General features: G+C 40.3%; 1 protein-coding gene across 1 annotated transcript in view; it reads right to left on the minus strand.

The window, feature by feature from the left end:
• Positions 1-18780, minus strand: part of LOC137976551 (eukaryotic translation initiation factor 3 subunit C-like) — a 32864-nt gene extending 14084 nt beyond the window's left edge. The window contains exons 1-14 of the mRNA XM_068823933.1: positions 18531-18780; positions 16819-16884; positions 15972-16048; positions 15261-15373; positions 8684-8734; positions 8220-8294; positions 7633-7672; positions 5708-5832; positions 3474-3631; positions 2703-2841; positions 1893-1988; positions 1316-1385; positions 1114-1213; positions 1-82 (exon numbers count right to left, since the gene is read on the minus strand). The exon at positions 1-82 is cut by the window's left edge and continues 18 nt beyond it. Of these exons, the coding sequence (XP_068680034.1) occupies positions 1-82; positions 1114-1213; positions 1316-1385; positions 1893-1988; positions 2703-2841; positions 3474-3631; positions 5708-5832; positions 7633-7672; positions 8220-8294; positions 8684-8734; positions 15261-15373; positions 15972-16048; positions 16819-16884; positions 18531-18652 (1314 nt within the window). The 5' untranslated portion in view covers positions 18653-18780. The remainder of the gene's footprint in view (positions 83-1113; positions 1214-1315; positions 1386-1892; positions 1989-2702; positions 2842-3473; positions 3632-5707; positions 5833-7632; positions 7673-8219; positions 8295-8683; positions 8735-15260; positions 15374-15971; positions 16049-16818; positions 16885-18530) is intronic.
• Between the last annotated feature and the right edge of the window lie 229 nt (positions 18781-19009).

Below are 19009 nucleotides of genomic sequence, written 5' to 3' on the forward strand. Positions count from 1 at the left end.
TTCTGATATGTTTTCGCCAACAGTCACTTTGTCTTGGCTTTCAATCAGGAGATCAATCAGTTCGTCAATCTGCTTCATACATCTGCAATGAAATGGCATTTGTTTGGGTCATGATAATGCCAGCCATTGCATCATGGGCCAAGAGAAGTAGTTTTCAGATGATAATTTAAGTCAGTATATTCAGTGAGTCATTAAGTCATTAATTCCTCGTAAATGCAGCTCTCATAGCTTTCAAGTTGGTAAGTTGGTTATGACAAACTTTTAACAAGAAAAGTCCAGTGTAAGAAGAGTGTCGTCCTTAGTAGCCTGTATACATATAATGCGAAGGACAGAAAACAAGGGAAACATAACACTACTGTGAATGAGATGGATGAAAAACCTTCCATCTCATTCACTGTTAGTGCTGGGCCTCGCTTAATTTCTGTCCTTTACACAGATATCTATATACGCTACTAAGGATAACACTCACCTTACACTTAACACTTGGCTAAGACCAAGCCAAAGTTGTCCACAAACTCCCACAGCCTGCACCAGTCTGGCCTTGTAGCTCAGTCAATAGAGCAGGGGTGATATAATCCAGAGGTTGTGGGTTTGATTCCCACCCAGGGGCCCATTTCTCGAAGGACCCGAAAGCTTTTCGGGCCTGAAAATCCATTTGCAAAACTGCCATCCGCTTGTTTTGGAAAGCTGATCTTCTAAGATGTTTTCAAGATAACAAGAAGCAGAATAACTGTTAAGTTTGATGACTTAAACCCTCTCGTTTCTTGAAATTCAGAGGGAATTTTGACACCCGAAAAAGGCCCAAAAAGTTTCGGGAGTTTCGAGAAACAGACTCCAGATCAGAGATTTTTCTCTGTCCTTGGGTGATGCAGAAAGAAGTTGTTGATAAGTGAAGCTTCTTCATCCATCACATTCACTGTGGCGTTAGGCCTCACTTAACTTCTGTCGTTTCCAAGAAAATTCCAGTTCATAAGGCCTCCAAATAATGGCACAGAGCTTAGACTAGCAACTAAGTAGTGTACTTATAAAATTACTATGAATGCTTTAAAGTCTGAAGACAAATCAAATTTTCTATATTTAACGGTTCAAGTTTGATCGCATAATTCAACTTACTCGTGCCACATTTCCACCCTCATGCATGTGGCCATATTAGGATTGTAGTCAAAGATGGAGGAAATTATGTTGAAAACAAGCTTGATTGTCATTCCAACACCTGCATGAAACCAATAATTTAGGCATTCAATAATGGTTAAGCCATGGACACATGGAAAACAAAACATATTAATTTTTTTTTATCTCAAAGATATAAACCTACCCAATGTGTGCCTATCTGAAATAACCCTCAGTTGCTTCAAGAATTCAATTTGTTCTGTGCGATCTGTTCCCTGTAGAAGATGAAAGTTTATGTCACAATTATTTCTTAACAAACAAACAGTGTATTATTCATTTCATGGTGGTGGAAGAGATGGATGTTTACAAAATTCAAGAAATATCTATCATTATTTGCCTCCACTTCAGTGAACAAATTTACTGACAAAGATTATTATTATTATTATTATTATTATTATTATTATTATTTACTACATGTATATGTATAACAGTTTTTTGGGGGTAATAATATTATTTAACCCAAAGCATGTTTAATACATGTAGATCATTCAGAACTGTGTTCTTTTCGAACACTACATGTATAAATTTTGTAAGCATGCAGGGATGAAGTAGACCACACAGACAGCTCATTGTTGTTTCCCGATAAAACATCTTGGATCATGCAGATGTGTAATTAGTTTGCACAGGATTCAAATCTACAACTTCAAGTCAATAGTCCATTGCTTTTCTCTTGTTTAAAACTTTGGCATACAGTAAGTCATAGTTCATAGCATAACACTGACCTTTTTGCCTCTGGCAGAGAGAATCTCGTGCAGTTTCTTTAAAACAACTTGATGATTGATCTCTGTGTCCTTAGGGAAAAGTTTCTTGGCTCGATCCTAAACAAAATGGTATGGATAAAAATTATAAAAATTCATCAACAAAAATTATATACACTACCTTAATCCTGCATATAATGTGATAAAGTGAACTGGAAAAGGTCAAGCTAACCACCCAACACTATGAAGGAAGGCAGCCATTCTTTAAGAGTTCAAATGTCTACTTTGAAAAAGACCTGAAGTTGTCACAGGATTTAATCGCAGGTGAGATGGCATTGAACAAAAAAACAGCGCTGTCCTGGAAAGTGGGTAATGTATGCGGGATGGTTAGGTTAAGGGTGCTGCTTAAGCGTAGAGAGTAAGTATGGGTACTCAGCTGTCTGTCCTTGCATCTAAGTATTGCATGTGCTGTAGTCACTTAAACAGATGCTGTGTTAAAGGATAGAATACAGTGTCAGAATAGTCGAGTTGAGATAGAACAAGGCTCTCGGCCAAATGCTTTCTTCAGGAGAAAGGCATAAAGTTCTGGATCTTTCTTAAGCCTGGCGAGCGTCCCATGGCAAGATGATGCAAGGCTTTTGACATGCTTGTGCCAGCTCAACTTCTCGTTTAGGTGGACACCAAGCAGCTTGGTTGTTTGTAATGCATTCCCTATTGACAAGTACAATCGTCTGGCATTAGACATAGTAAAGTCTCTCTCTCAGGCTTTGTAGTGTTCTTTTTGCTTCACCTAAAGTTTTGTCTTCGTACTTATAATGTCTGTACAGAACATACCGCAGCTGTCAAGGAGCTGCTTTTAACTTGCGTCCATCCACCTTCATCCGCTTCTCCTTCTTTGGATTTTAGTTTACCAGATGTCTTCTTTTCTTTGATCTTTTTCTTCTGTTTTCCTTTGTCGTCTGCACCTTCATCCCTTAACAAAAATCAACTGAAGATTACTTTTCAGGTATCATTACCATGACTAACTGTGGAGGAGAGAGTTTTAAGTACTTCATATCAACAATAATTTGTTCATTTAAAAAAAACACCCTTTGAGCAAATCATTGAACAACACTCTTGCTGAAGATGAGCTAATAATAAAGCAAAGCTAACATTCAAACTCAAGACTACTTTATTTAAAAAACAAAATAATGTCATTATTCTTCTTGCAGGGAACGCCAAAAGGGCACTTACTTTGCGAGGCAAGAATGTTGTTATGCATTAAGCACGACTGTTAGAAATTGATCACACTTGGAGTAATGTTCAACATGGAATCAATGAAATGGCAAAATTACTTAGAATGCAATAACAACAATAAAAGGGGAAGAAGTTCTGTAAAATGGACCTGTGAATGGATGCACCTGAAATGAAACCATTGGTTCCATGTGACTGTTTGAAGCAAAACTCATGCACAATCAGGATGCTCCCGAGGTGCAGACGAAATCAAGCTTCATGGTTCTTATAGCATACTTACATCCCCCCTGAAAGACAATGTCATGTGCTTACAGGGTCTACATGTATGCAAAGCATGATATGGAGTTTCCACTGGAGAGGAAAAACACCTACTTTTTAATGAAAAATGTGTGCTTAAGTTGAACATCTGCACCACCAATATCAATGTCACTGGAAGAAGATTCGTCCTCATCACTGTCCCAATCAGTACTATCCTCATCATCATCATCATCATCAACATCATCTTCATCATCATTACCATCTTTAGCAGCCTATGAATCATGAATCAACAGACCCTTTACACAACTAACTTCAGTTTCTGCTATTGGATTCTAGTTTGGTCTTCATGTTGTTCTCTGTTCATTAATTTTCTTCCAGCTATCATATCTTTGCAACAAAAATATCTCATTTCAAGGAAAGTATGAAACCATTCCAATATTCCATGTACAGTAATATTAACAGTCTCTCTCATCTACCAAACACTGGTCTAAACTGCTCGCAGTTCGACTAACTCAGAAGGGACTGTAAAGCAATCTAACACTGGTCGAAAACAGTTTTAATGTACAGAGCAATGCCATGCACAGAATAAGTCTCACACAAAGTAAACACACAAGAGGCACCAAATTTTTTTGCCTGTACTAATTTTTATGAAGCACATGTCAAAACAGATGTACTACGAAAACCACCGATCTGCGGAATGGGCCCGAATTACCAAGTCACTGCCCGGCCCACTTTCGTTTAACATTTTGATGAAATTCCTTTCCCATGGGCTTATGACTGCAACAATGGAAAAATACGTTTTCAAAATTTAACTCTGTTTTCTTAAGCAATCACAGAAAAACTTTCCACAAAGAAACCCGTGGTGAAGACTCTTCCGATAATGTTTGTATAATCTTCCTTCTCAAGTCTTCTCCGAGACCTTTTCCATGATTATACAGCCTTCCACATGCACAATACCTCTCAAGAATTTGAACTATTTACAAGTGAAAGTGGGCTGGGCAGAGACATGTAAATTTCCTCCCATTCCACAGATCCGTGGTTTTCGTAGTAATCATGATGCTAATGTTTGCTATTGCTGTTCATTCTATTACTTTGCTTTGCAGTGTATTGCAATACAAAAAAAAAAGACAAGCAATCGCCACATAACATTAGACAGGAATCAAAGCAGGGATGTCTTCCACATCAGTCAGATGCTCGGAGCAATGAGCCAAAAGAATCCCAAGGGAGCTTCAAAGATACTTTTAAAAACTAATGATAATCATATCTTTATAACAAGTGTTTAAAGGGGCTATGTCACGTTATTTTCGGGTGTTTAGGGGAAATCTTAAGTTAATCACGAAGTTAAAACTTGAAAATGGTAATATGGAAATCCTTTACTGACAAAATTGTCGTTACACACAAACAAGATGAAACGACCTTTATCCAGGTGATTTGCAGAAAAATTGAAAATGTCAGGTCCACTTTTTTCAAGATTTTACCCAAATGCAATTCGTTTTAATCTTGTCCATTTGTGTCCATCCATGCTTATCTTTTTGTTTGGTGTATTTCTTTTGTGTTGTTCAACAGTTTTACGTGGTTATTGCCAATGTTTCATCCTACTTTGGGGCATTTTGGGTGTCATGAAATTAAGTCATTTTGCGTGACATAGCCCCTTTAAGTCATGTCTTCATTTAGAGTTTGTTTTCATTGTACATTTCAAATTTGTTACTTCTTCAGCCACATAGTTATAACACAAATGGTCAATTCTTAACACTTCCTTTGGGTTTTTACAGTTTGGCAAGTCTTCAAAAACTCTTTCTGAAATTTGTCTACTCCTACTTACACTTAAAATAATGTGATGTCCCATATTTGAATAGTTAGTTATGACATTACAGTTGCGTGGGTTTATCCCAATTTCCTTAAAGACAGTAATATTGATAAATTTATATGGATATCACTAATCACATAAGAAAAATCTATAACAGTTATTATTTTTTTCTCAATGCGCACGAGCAGGCATAATTCTGTGAATCCTGCAATCTGATTGGCTCTAGGAGCGGGCGGAATTTTTCCATCTTGCCCGCCAACCCAGGCGGAATCCTAGCCCTGGTTGCATGAGCTTGTGTAATGACCTTAAATTTCCATTTTTGACATCAAATCTGTTTACATACGGAAGTTAAGTGTTTCAAAACAGATTTTTATCAGACAAGAGGCATGGACATAGAATTCACATAAAAATATTTACCAGCTAAGGGGTCAGTCCATATAGCGAAAAACTGTGACCCCAGTCTTGAAAAAACTGCCCTTGGCCCCACAGCATTTTCAAGACCTCAGTCACAGCTGGCAAGTAAGATTTACTTATTGTTTACCTCAACTGACTTGGCTGGTTTGATTTTGTCAGATGAGCTTTTCTTTTTGAAAAAGTCATTGCCCATCAGATCACCATCATCATCATCATCATCATCCTGGTCTTCATCATCATCTGAAGCGGAAGCTGAATGTAACAGAGAAATAACGTATTGGATAAATCTTTGACAGAAATAATTAATATGAAAAGAGGGCAGAATAACTCTCAAAATAAATCTTGATCAGTATCTTGCACAGTCCTTAGCCCATTTCTTTGAGTGAAGGCATCTTTTACTACCGAAATCAATGAACTGTTTACACCCTGAAAAAATGATTGATCACATTTGATTTTCGACTTTTCAACGTCCGACATGTCATTCGTGATGTGAGTGAGGCTGTGGGAAAATGTAAAACAAATGAACCGCAGCTTGAGAGGAATGTGTGCAAAGAACTTTTCACCCTTTGGAAATGATACGTGGTCACTGATGGTTGAGCGGAGGGGGAGATGTTTCAACAGAATTCTACCCGGGAAGTTTTAGAGACATAGCATTAACCCATTGACTCCCAGGGGTTCCCCATTGACAAGTAAAATCGTCTGGCATTAGACAGAGTAAAATACTATTAAAGTCTGGCCGGTTTCGGCCCGTTTGGACGTCAAAGGGTTAAAGTACAAAATGAGTGGTCTTACAGTTTTAAAAATAAGGAAGACGAGTTTTGTCACATGCAACCGAAAATTACTTCCATCATCACACAGCTAAGGGTCAACCGAAAAACATAGAAGATCCAGAACTAGATTTACTGCAACTGCTGATAAAAAGCACACCTTCGGTAACTTACATGGCAAAGCTGGATACTTACAGGTAGTGTAAAGACTTGTGTGCTTGGCCAAGAAGAAAATAAAAATGTCATACGCTTGCGAGGCAGTTCAGTGTAAACACGTAATGCTTTGCTTCAAATTTCATGCTCGTAAAGCAAAATTGTATGGTTTATAAATAACAGTATAGTATCGACAAATTGTTCACTGGAATCGATACCGAAGTCTCACTCCAATGATAAGTTGAGTTTTTATCCCTTGTTGTTGTTTTGGTTGACTTAAATTCGAAGACAAATTCTCTGTGAAAATTATATGAATCGTCAACATGTCAATGTCAGTCGTGGAGAACAAATAATCAGTTACTATTTTCATTTAGTAATCAAAACGATTTCAAGTACGGTAATGTTGAAAATAAATGTAAAAGAAAACATTTGACATCTCTTTTTGTTTGTTCTTATCAGTCGTTGTGGAACATCGAAGGTGGGACAAAACGTCTTCCATATTTTTGAAACTGATTATTCCATAAAGTGAAAACAACTGTCAGCAGATTATTACCCAATCATACAGGTTGATAACCTGCACCTCAACAACAAAGGAAAAACGTGCAAAACACTCTAGAAATCATCCTGCATACTTAGTATAGGTAATCAAATGATTTTGAGTGCAATTTAGAATAAATAAGCTGGAGTAAGACGAACAAAAGTTGCAATTTGTAGTCTTTGAAAAATTTACAAGTGCTTATTATTTTATTCCAAATTGCACAAGAAAAATCATGTGATTACTCAATAATATACATGAAAAAATTCAAGATGGTGAAGCAGAAGCAATGCACATACATCATGCAAAAATTACACTATAAATTGCGCCATCCAGGGCTTGCATTTTATTGACTAGGTATCTCTGAATATGTTTGCTCATTGACCAATCAGAATGCTTGGTTTATTACTTCTTTTTGCACTGAATTACCTCTTTTCTGCTTTGTTACCTGGAAACTGCATTAAATTTTCTCTAAGCCCATCAGAATGGAGTAATTTTTTCATGTACGTTATTACATGTAATGGTAAAATGATGACAATTTTTTACGAAAAACGTTGGCAGTTTGCAGTGAAAAGATGACCTATCTAATGCATGTACCTGTATCCTCTTCACCTGATTCTCCAGACTGGACAGGGTTCTGTTGGAAAAAGACAGAAAAAGGTACGGTGCCATCAACATCTGGATTTGGTGTTTTCCAGTATAATTATAAAATATAAACTTGCGACTGATGGGAAAAAGGGCAAAAAAAGTACCAGTAAAGAAGCACTTGGAGGAGGACTTCTTTTAGTTCAGAGACTGGACACCTATCAGTATGAAAGAGTTCTAGCAGTTTGTTTTTTCTTTTCTTTATGCAATTACTGAGATGTACTGATCTTTCAGAGTTGAGCACTTCTGTTTCTCCTCCAATTAGTTGGTTCAGGTCCAGTGTACCCCCCCCTCCCCCTCCCACTTTCTAATAACTACAGTATCTGTTGTGGTTCCAATTTTTTTCCTTAGTTCAAAATTCCTTAAACCAGTTCAATTTATATTAGCTTTTGTTTCAGATTATGATGAATTTCAGATTACGATGAATATCAGACAAAGTCTAAATTAAACCGGTTTGAAAAAAACTAAACAGAGGAAAACTTTGGACCACAACACATTATTTTTAAATTTGAATCCACAACTCTGTGTTCATGACTCACCTCTCGGTATTTCACTATTTCCTCTTCAAAATCTTTGTTATATTTTCTCAGCTTCTGCCTCAATGTAGCCAAAGCCTATCCACATTACAAAAGAGAATTAATATACATTTCCAGTGCACATCAAATTTCAGCATGTAATTGTATTCTAGAATCGTTCAGGATATATTGTAAAAAAAATTCAGTAACAAAATAATTTTAAAAAATGCTACAGGCATATTGCATTTGCAAAATGATTTTAAAAAGTTGGTGAATATCTTTAAAGTGTATCTGCATTTCTGTTTAGAATGCAACACCCAAAACTCTTTTAAAAGAAAACAGATAGTTTACAAAAGCATCATTCTAGGTAAATCCACCAATGCTCCTTAGCATTTTCATGTCCTTTTTTTTTGTGGTTTGAAAAAACAATAGTTTTAAACAGAGTTTAATGTGATTTAACAATAACTATTCAGCTTTCCTGTGATTACCCTGGCATTCACTTTGCTAAGTTTCTTGCGACCTTCTGTGTCTTCCCAGTTCTATGAAAGAAACACAAAACCAGAAAAGTTTTTCATAATTTTATGGTATTTACATTTTTTTTAGAACATTGGCTTTCTGTGAACATTTGATTCAGACTATGTTTCAAGTTCTAGAAAATTAAAGTAAGATCCATACCAAACCAGAGATACAGTATAATGACTCTTTAAAAAATAACTACAAGCACTAATGATGTGTCTCTTAGGAAACAGCAGCCACCCAAATACCACACAAACTAAATAGACAAAATTAGTGAACTAATTATTAAATACTTAAAAAGATTATCACATGCACGGAAAACTTGTAATTTACATGTAGCTTCTCTTCAGCTGCATGGATGTGAATTTGTAATTTGCTAATGACCTCCAAATGAATCAATCTCAAGATATCAAAAGTACTTTTTTTTCCTTTTGCTGGTACAAACTTTCCCCCCTAGCAGAAGTCTCTTTGAGTATGGCTGATGAGTATTGGAGAAGAGAGCTCTGCCATGGGTTGAAACTCACTGTGTTGAGCATATTAAGTGTTTGTATATTCATAGACTCTTAGTCAAGGCTGATAGATAAAAAAAAACCTGATGTCTAGTTTGTGACGTAGTCTTTCAGTCTTTCGGGGGGTTTAATTATCCGTCCAGACCGAGTCTGCTTGACTGGTGATCCTGGCAGCTCCTGGGGCTGTGGTGGGGTCTCCGGAGGTGGTGCGTCAGGGACTTGGGGGTCAACTGGTGCAGAGCCTTTGATTGGTGAATTGACTAGGGTCTGAAGGAGGGGTGTCCCAAAAGGCGTAGGCTGGGGGTGAGCTGAAGGGCGTGGACAGGATTGTGTTTCCTCTGCAGGGTCAAGTGATAGTTTCTGGGAAGCGGATGTATGAGGTGTGCTTGCTTCGACTGCTGCTCGGGGATGGTAGCAGGAGGGCGCGGCAGCGGGCTTCAGGTGGACTCTGTTCCTTCGAATCGTGCGGCCGTGAGCAGTGCGGATTGTGTAAGACCGAGGGTTTTCATGGGTGAGCACTTCTCCATAGATCCATGGTTGCTCACGCTGGTGCGGAGGTGGTTTGGCGTAAGCGTAGGTACCAGTGACAAGTGGTCTTTGTTCGACACTAGCTGATTTGTCGTAGTAGGTCTTGCTATCGCGTCTTTTCTTGGAGATCTCCGCCTCAACGAGTTCAAAGTTTAGCATGGTGGGTTTCAAGAGTTGATCGGTGGTGGGGAGTGTGGTTCTGGTGCGTCGTAGCAGCATGCGCTGGGCTGGTGAGTAGGTGTGACCTTGAGGTGGTGTGTTTCTGTATATCAGCATGGCGCTGTGGAAGTCATCAGCCTTTTTTAACATGGATTCTGCAACTTTGACGGCAGCCTCTGCTCTTCCGTTACCCTTAGGGTGGTAAGGGGATGATGTGGTATGCCTAAATCCGTATTCGACAGAGAACTTCCTGTAGTCTTCACTGATAAACTGTGGACCGTTATCGGTGTGGCAGATTGCCGGAACACCATATCTCGCGAAGTGAGCTTTTGTTTTGTCGATGACTGTGGAGGAAAGGGTATCTTCTAGCTTGTCTACCTCGATCCAGTCAGAGAAATGGCAAACAGTCACTAGGTATCTTTGCTTTTCCAGCTCACAGAGATCTTGACTGATTATCTGCCAGGGACCTGTTGGTATTGGTAAGGATTTCATTGGTTCTTTTGGTGCAGAATGACCATACTGGGCGCAAGTACTACACGCATCACACATGTCTTGGATGGACTTTCGCATGCCGGACCAAAAGAGGACTTCACGTGCCATACGTATGTTCGATTCCCCACCAAAGTGGTTGGCGTGGATCTTGCGAAGCATGTCCTTTTGCATCGAGTGAGGTACCATAACTTGGGCGCTTTTGTAAATAATGCCATTTTTCACTGACAGTTCGTCCCTATAAGTCCAGTAGGGCCGCAGATTCTCGGGGATGCTTGCTCTGTCTGCTGGCCACCCTTTGACAATGACGTTGTATAAGGTGTTCAGTGTGGTGTCTTTGCTAGTTTCCTCACGTAGCTGGTTTTCAGTGATCTCCGTTAGTCTCGGATTCCGTGTGTTGTAATCGGACTCCATCTCCATTCTGAAAACATCAAAGTCCCGTACTCGGGCTGTGATGGGGTGGGGGAGGGCTGCGCGAGAGAGTGTGTCTGCCAGGTAGAGAGTCGGTCCTCTCTTGTACGTTATTGTGAACTGGTAACGCTGTAATCTCATAAGCATTCGTTGTAGGCGGGCTGGTGCCTTGTTCAGTGGTTTCTTCATAATGGTTTCTAATGGCTGGTGATCTGTGTGGACTGCAATGTTAGTCTTGCCATACAGCCACTGGTCAAACTTTTCGAAGCAGTTGCAGATTGCTAGGCACTCTTTCTCGATCTGAGAGTAGCGCTGTTCTGTAGGATTCATGCTTGACGAGGTGAAGGCAACTGGTTGTAGTTTGCCGTCATCACTGGACTGTAAAAGGGCGCCGCCGACAGCATTATCACTGGCGTCCGTCTGGAGGACAACTGGTTTCCGAAGATCATAATAGGCTAAGACTGGGGCGGACGAAATCAGTTGTTTGGCCTTGTTGAAGGCTTTTTCTTGAGCCATGGACCATGAAAATGGTACAGCGTCCTGGGTCAACATGCGTAAGGGTTGAATCACAGAGCTTAGGTTGGGGCAGAAGGGCGAAAGATAGTTAACCATGCCTATGAAGCGAAGGAGTGCTGGTTTGTTCTGCGGTGTGGCCATCTGTGTTATTGCCGCTACTTTGTCTGGGTCAGGTTTCAAACCATTATCCGAGATAATTGTGCCCATGAACTTGACCTCTTTAAGCTTAAAGCGCAGTTTGCCCGCGTTGAGCTTGATGGATTTTTGGTTACAACGTTCCAGTAAGGCGATGAATCTTCGGTCATGGTCAGCCTGGGCTTCCTCGAAGGTGTTGCCCTCCCCATACACAAGGATGTCATCGGCTATACATATTATCCCATCCAGGCCTTCCAATGCAGATGTCAACCTCATTTGAAACTCGTCTGGTGCACTAGTAATACCAAATGGGAGACGGAGCCACCTGTATTTGCCGTATGAGGTATGCATGGTTGTCATCCATGAGGATTCCTCATCTAGGGGAATGTGGAGGAAGCCTTCTTTAACGTCCACTAGAGAGAAGCACTTGGCTGCACTAAGCTTATGAAGCTGTTCATTTAGCGTGGGCATTTGATGTTTCGGACGCTGGATGGCCTTATTTACCGTCTGGCTTGGATCGATGCATACGCGGAATTTTTTGGGTGTCTCTCTTATTAATTCATTCGAACACCATGGGGTTGGTTCATGTACTTTGACCAAGACGCCTGCCTGCACATAACGATCTAAGGCTTCTTTCTCTTTTGCTCTTTTCGCTACCGGTATTCGATGGACGGGCATCTGAACGGGCTGGACACTGTCATCAATCTGAAAGTGTACAGGTGGACCAAGCCGGCCAAGGCCTTCGAATGTGTCAGCATACTGGCGTGTGATGTCCTGAAGTTGCAGCTGGCCTGGCGGGGGAAGTCGGCGGTTTGAAGGAATAGTAATTGGAGCCGAAGGTGATGGTGGTGGATTGCACGGGCTGGCTGTGGTCTCGTGGAGTTGCTGGAGATGGTTGCATGCCGTAGGGTTCACCTTGTTTTCGCATGGTACTGTATGCTGTTGTGTGCCAGGAAGGTCATAGTGTTTGGGACTCGCATTGTGGTCTGCTGATGAGTGAAGGGAATGAGTCTCGTCCGCGTGCACTCTAATTATGCCCAGTTTTTCGCTGTCACTGCCAGACAGAAGTGCTGGCTTGATGCCAATGCAGGAGTCTGGCAGGACTTGAAAGATAAGGGTGTCAAACTTGTTGTTCTTTTCGCACAAGAGTTCCACCTGACCAACAGGATGAAGTGGCTTGGAGTTTCCATAGGGGTGTAGGCGGTAGGGGGAGTGCTTTACTTTGCTGTCTGGGAAGAAAGAGCGCAGGGTGCTGGCAGCGATGGTGTTGCAGGTTGCTGCAGTGTCTATTTGGAACTTTAATTGCTTGAAGGTCCGGCCCGTCGCTGAAAGTGATAGGTTTGTGAAATATCGTTTTGACTTCTCGACGGATGCAATGCTGTGAACTTGTGTGCCCAAAGAGTATATATAGTCGTGATCTTGGTCATAGGAGGATGCGTGGTCCTCTGCTGTGGCATACATCTCGGTGTAATGCAGGTCTCTTGGTCGGAAGTTTGTACGTGGATCACGTTTCTGGCTGCCCTGAAGGCCCCTGCCTTGTGGTCTCCAAGTAGGTCTGATACTGGGGCTTGGAAGTTTGCGGTCTTCTAGGCAGACACGGGCAAAATGGTCATTTCCACCACAGCTGGTGCAGGTCTTTCCATTAGCTGGACATAATTTCCATGGATGTGGACCACGCCGATCTCCACACCAAAAACAGGTACCAGGCTCCCTGCGAAGTTTCATCTGACTGTGTCTAAGGCCCGTCCAGTGGACATGTTCGTCGATTCCTTTGGACGAATCTGCAATTAACTTGTTTGTCTGCTTGGCGGACTCAATAGCTCTCGCTTCGGCGACTACATCGGACAGGGACTTCTCAGAGTTGTCAGGTTTTATATGTGTTTTAAGCAACTCCGTACGTATGTTATCCTCACTCAACCCAAATATAAATTTGTCTCTACAAAGTTCATCACTAAGATCGCCATAGCCACATAGGCTGCCAGCGTGTCTCACCTTAACTTCCCACTCTTGAATGGACTCGTGAAGGCCTTGTGAAGAGGTCCAAAACTTGTATCGATCGGTCAGGAGTGAACTTCCTGTGCTGCCTGTGTAATGGGCTCGTAGTTTATCCATCCAAATCCAGGGTTTCTTTTTATCTTCGTCTGGAATTTGAGGTTCGATTGTGTATCTGACCACGGACAAAGCTTCATCTGGAAGTGCAGATCGTAACGCTGAAATTTCTAGTAGAGGACTCTTGTAATGAGCGGCTCGTTCTGCAACAGGATCTTTAGCGAGGTCGCGGTAATTGGCTTGTACACAGTAATCGTTGAATCGTAACTCGAAGTTTTTGAAATTTTCGCTCACATTTCCCACAAGTTTGAGCTCCGGTCTTTTAAGGTTCGCCATCGTGTTTCCCCACTTCTGACACCAAGTCTGGGGGCCGGTATTAGTAACAGAACTTCCTTTATTCGTAGTAATACATACAATATGGCGGCACTATATCGACGTTCCCCCACGTATGATCGTGCGAGTAGCCGCTGACCAACAGTTACTTAGCAAACAAATCCTCACATGATATTGCATGTTGTGTGGGCTCACATAACAACAGTGGAATTACTGTAATTACAGGCCTTCTGATAGGGTGCAAGGAAAAAATGCAAATTATGCAAAATTTGAAGGGCAGATTACATGATTCGAAACACCAATAAGCGATAAATAATGTAAATTATGTGATTTTTTTCTGAGCAATTTTAAGCTTGTCTTATAAGGTTTCAGGATAAGAAAAACACTTTTTGCTGCCCTAAAGACATTTTAAACACAAAGGAACCATAATTATGTATCTTGATCGAGATTATTTGGGATAAATAAAACAAAATGAGGTCTTCTGCACTATCGGTGCACCACGTTAAAAGTTGAAAGGACACAGCTAACATGCCAAATGAATGATCAAGGTGCTTGTCAACCACGAACTTTTGAAGATGGTCAATCACAAAATTGCACGACGAGCAAAACATCAGTCCATCGTCCACGTGGAACGTACCTGTGAGGTACTTTCTTGCTCAATCGTGAGCTGTCAGATTGGGCGGAACGTGAGAACTTGCCTTCTTCGTCGAAGAAACAGCTGGCATTTTCACTATCCATGAGTAACTTTTTATCGGTTTTCAATGAAAGAAACTACATTTTGCCGAAAAACTGACAACTTCCCTTATTTTTCACAAATCTCTTCTCTAAGAGAAGGCAACAGTATCATCATTTCAGTGATGTGTATACAGCAGCCATTCAGATTGGCTAATCTGAACAAAGGGCGTGTTTGTGTTACACCAATAGGCGACTCTTCAAGAATGAGACTCGTACCAGGCCCCGGCCATGCAAAATAACGCCTTGAACTTCGAATGTTTACGAAGTCGAAGGTGACTGGTTTTTTAGTCTTTTTCCAAGGTAAATCATCTTAAAAATGGCGTATTTATTTATGTTTTATTTTATGAATGTTGTGTATTCTTTTGTGAATTATGCGATTTTCCGTGAATTGCGCGACCGGATACAATTTGAGGTCGATTGTGCAAAATCGCACCATTGCATAATATCAGAAGGCACGTGTAAAGGAATGCATGGGACACAGGAGGCTCAAGTCAAACTCACCATGGATGCTGTATTACACTTCAGCACAGAACTACAATTATGCAGCTGCCATTGCCTATACATAAAGTTCACTGATCTCCTCAGTGTTGTTTTTCTATGAAAAGGAACCTATTTTTCAAAGATTTAATACCATATCTGATGTTTAACATGTGAACCTCCAATAATGATGGTCCAGGGTGTTTACCTCTTTGACAAAGTCCTCCAACTCTGTTAAACAGCGGATGTAGAACTGTGGAATACCTTCTTTGTCAACCACAGCTTTTGCCTTAGTGAAAGCTTTCCCAAGATTTTCAAATTCTAAAGGGAACAAACTTGACAAGTTACCTTTTCAAAAGTATCATAAGGCAAGATCACAAGACATGGTTGACATAAAGAGAAATGTCTTTGCAAGATCCTTCCATTTTTACATTGTGCTTGAAAATTATTTAAATTAAAAATGTAGAGAATGTAAATGATTCTGTCTGCAGCTGTAGTAAATTTAGCAATCAAGCTAGTTCACAGGAATCTACATTGTACTAAAAGACACAACTAAAACGAAAAAATGGTTTTGATCCTGACGACCAGGAGTCAACCACGTGGCTACTTACAAAGTACATGTAGGACAAAAGAAAATTCACAGTTCCACTGAAGACAGATCCATCTGATGCTCCTTGATCCTTGATGCACAACTGCATCCAAATTCAACACCCTAACCCTAAGTTCTGAAAGCCTGCCCTCTTTCCCATTTTTTCTACTGATGAGTAAATTTCTAAACACATTACTATGCACAGAACTCTATAATGGCCTGTATTCCTCAGTCTACCAAAGTGCCACTTAATTTATTTGCTCAGTGCCCATAAATGAATGCCCCAAAATCTTAGCAGTTAAGAAAAAAAATTAATGTTACAAAACTAACGAGTAAGGACTTTAGAAACATCCTTGATCTTCTTATGATTCTTCAACTGTTTGATTGAATTCGTTAGCCCCTCAAACCTATAAAAATAATCAATAAATTTGAAGAAAATACACCACATTTTTGATTTTTAAATACATGTTTCAACAGTTCTTCTGTTATCTTCAGTTGTAATTTACACAAAGTACAAAGTTGAATTCATAGTGTACACAGAATGTTAATTGGACATAACAACAAAAGGAAACATAAGAATGTATACAATTACAAATAAAAGTTTAAATCAACATGATAAAGTTAATGATTTAATGTAGCCCCCTGAATATGAATAGCTTCTTTGACTTTAAGTTGGAAGGTGGTGCAAGCATGCCCTAAGATGCTGAAGCAATCATTAGAACATTAAGTGTGGCATCGCTGAGAATTTTGTAAATGATTGTCTAAAGATGTGAAAGGTCCTATCACTGACCAGGCGCTCGTGCACGTATGTGGAAATGCCAAGAGGTTTCACTGACATATCAGGCATTACAGCCTGCACACAAAAACACGTAAACCACATATGTTATACGCATAGAGCCCAGGAGAGATAGGTCACGTCAAACACAAATAACATAATAAAGACTAGTTTTATGGTAGCCTCGTTTTCGCCTTGTACATTAATGTGTCTTTACCTGACTTTGTCAACGGGGGAGTCCTAGGGTATCTGAGGACTGAATGGGTTAACCAGTCAAAAACTGTCCCCTCCATTGACCCACTGACTCTTGGGAGTGAGACTTAACGCCAGACAATTTTACTTGCCAACTGAGGGGGTCCTGAGATGCCTAAGGAGTGAATGGGTTATATTTGAATGTCATACCGTTTATCTTTTTGGCTTCTTACAACTCTCTTTGTCTCCTCCTCATCATCACTGAACGCAAAAGACCTGAAAATAAATATTGAAATATTCAAATTATCTCCCCTAGTGATGATTGTTATTGTTGTGTTGTTGTTTTTTTTCATAAATTTTTCTTTGTTGTGCATGCTTCATGGTTTCCTGCTAGCAGAGGACTCTTTTCTTTTGTGTTCGCTGGGTTGACGAGTACGGGAAAAGAGACCTCTGCTGTGGGTCGGAATTCACTGTGTTGAGCATGCGTGGCGGTTACTTGGTGACCGAATCCTCACGTCATACTTCATGTTGTGTGGGCTCACTTAACAGCAGTGGAATTACCGTAAAGGAATGTGCAGGACATAGCTGGCTCAAGTCACAGCCAGCAAACATATCATGTGGCATACAGTTTAAAGAGTGACATCCAAGGTTGTGGACAGCGGTTGGATCAGAGTGAGTTTCGACCTCTGCTAGCAGGGAAGCTCCATGGCAAAGAGGGCTGACTGCTATGCCAGAAATTTAGTCCCATCATCAGTTAGCAACAAGTAACTTAAGTTAGTAGCCATATTCCTCTCAGAAGCATATAAAAATGCATTAAAAATGCTGATTTTTGAATTTAATACACTCAACAATGACATCAAATGAGAGCATGTGCAAAGTGCCATTATGGAATGTTGTAAGCTCCAGCAAAACGGACACTTCATTTCACAATATACAACGTAACTTTCAAAGATCAAAGATGGCGTACAAAGTACACATATGTAAAATTCATCAGGATTTTGCAACAAACATCAGTTGTTCGCACCAATTTAATCAAGGCTTTATCTAATTGGATAGTTTACAAAGGTAGGATATACGGGACCCGAAGAGTTCTGGTCACCAACGTGGCGACTAACTTTTGAATCTTGGTCACCAGGAACGTAAACATGGCGCATTGGCGTCTGTATCAGGCGCAATTTCATGCCCTGCAATCAGATAATTTATAGGTGAGTGCTCACACCACTGTACCATAATTGCACCCCCTCATGCACCCCCCCCCCCACCTAAATCGCTCAATGACCTCAGACCTATATTTGATTGTGTACCCTAGTTACATATCTTAGTGATCTGTTTCGAAAATAATTTCTTATCCAAGTTTACACCAAGCAAGTCTATGCCCTATGCTCTCCTTCTCTTCAACACATTCAGCTACGTACATTTCCGATTAATTTAATTCTGAAGACAAGTATCATGGCTTGAATTTTTTTATGGATTTCCCTCAAGACCATTGTTGTACATAGGTTGTAAATATGTATAAGCTTATTCCTCAAAGCAAAATGACTTCAATGAGAGAAATATAACTTTTCTCTTTTCAAGGGCTTTATGGTTTAAAGAGCACCAAAGCCTGGTTTATTTAGCGCTAACAGTTGGTCTAAGAGGTCTCAAAACCTATTGGTTTCCATGGTATTTAACGCTGATTAGCGCTAATATTATGCTTCGAGCAACCCGGGACTTGTGAACAGCAAAATGTTGTCTCAAATTCAAACCCAATAAAATTCATTTCCTAATTTTTCCTTTCCCCCGTTGAAGTCCTGAATTTTTCAGGCTTCTCTACGCAATTTCAAAAATTGCACTCATAACTGCGAAGATCATAGCTTCACTTGATTTCATATCCGCAGTTCATATATGATTCATTTCATATACCATTTCATCATTTTCCTTACTTGGTTGCAATAGCTGCGGTCGTAGGTTTCGCAACCACTGGCTGCTCATCATCACTGGTTGATGACTCACTCTCTGAGTTTCCAGCATTTCCAGCAGCAAAAAATTTGGATTCTGTAGCCATTCTTCAAAATTTTAAAGTGAAAAATCAAGGAAAAGAATGACTGCATACACAATCACCTTTTTTATTACCAAGATGGCGAACCATGTGCTTATCATTGAGCCCACAGCAAATCAGCGAATAAGAATAGTAAGAGTAGATACGTGGTGTACGAGAACATATAATGTACTTTTTCTTAACTCCCAAAGGCCATCGAGGTAGAAGAATCAAGTAATCGTATTTCATCAAGGTGTTTGAATCGCTGGGTTTGTCGGATCGAGCGAAAAAGCAGGCGGGATGGTAGATGGCACGACAGACAAAGCGAGCGCGGGAAAAAACCTACCGAGGACTGGGGTGAGATGGGCAGGTTTTGCTCAGGAG

This window comes from Montipora foliosa, chromosome 11, assembly GCF_036669935.1.
Source record: "Montipora foliosa isolate CH-2021 chromosome 11, ASM3666993v2, whole genome shotgun sequence".
NCBI classification, from domain to species: domain Eukaryota; kingdom Metazoa; phylum Cnidaria; class Anthozoa; order Scleractinia; family Acroporidae; genus Montipora; species Montipora foliosa.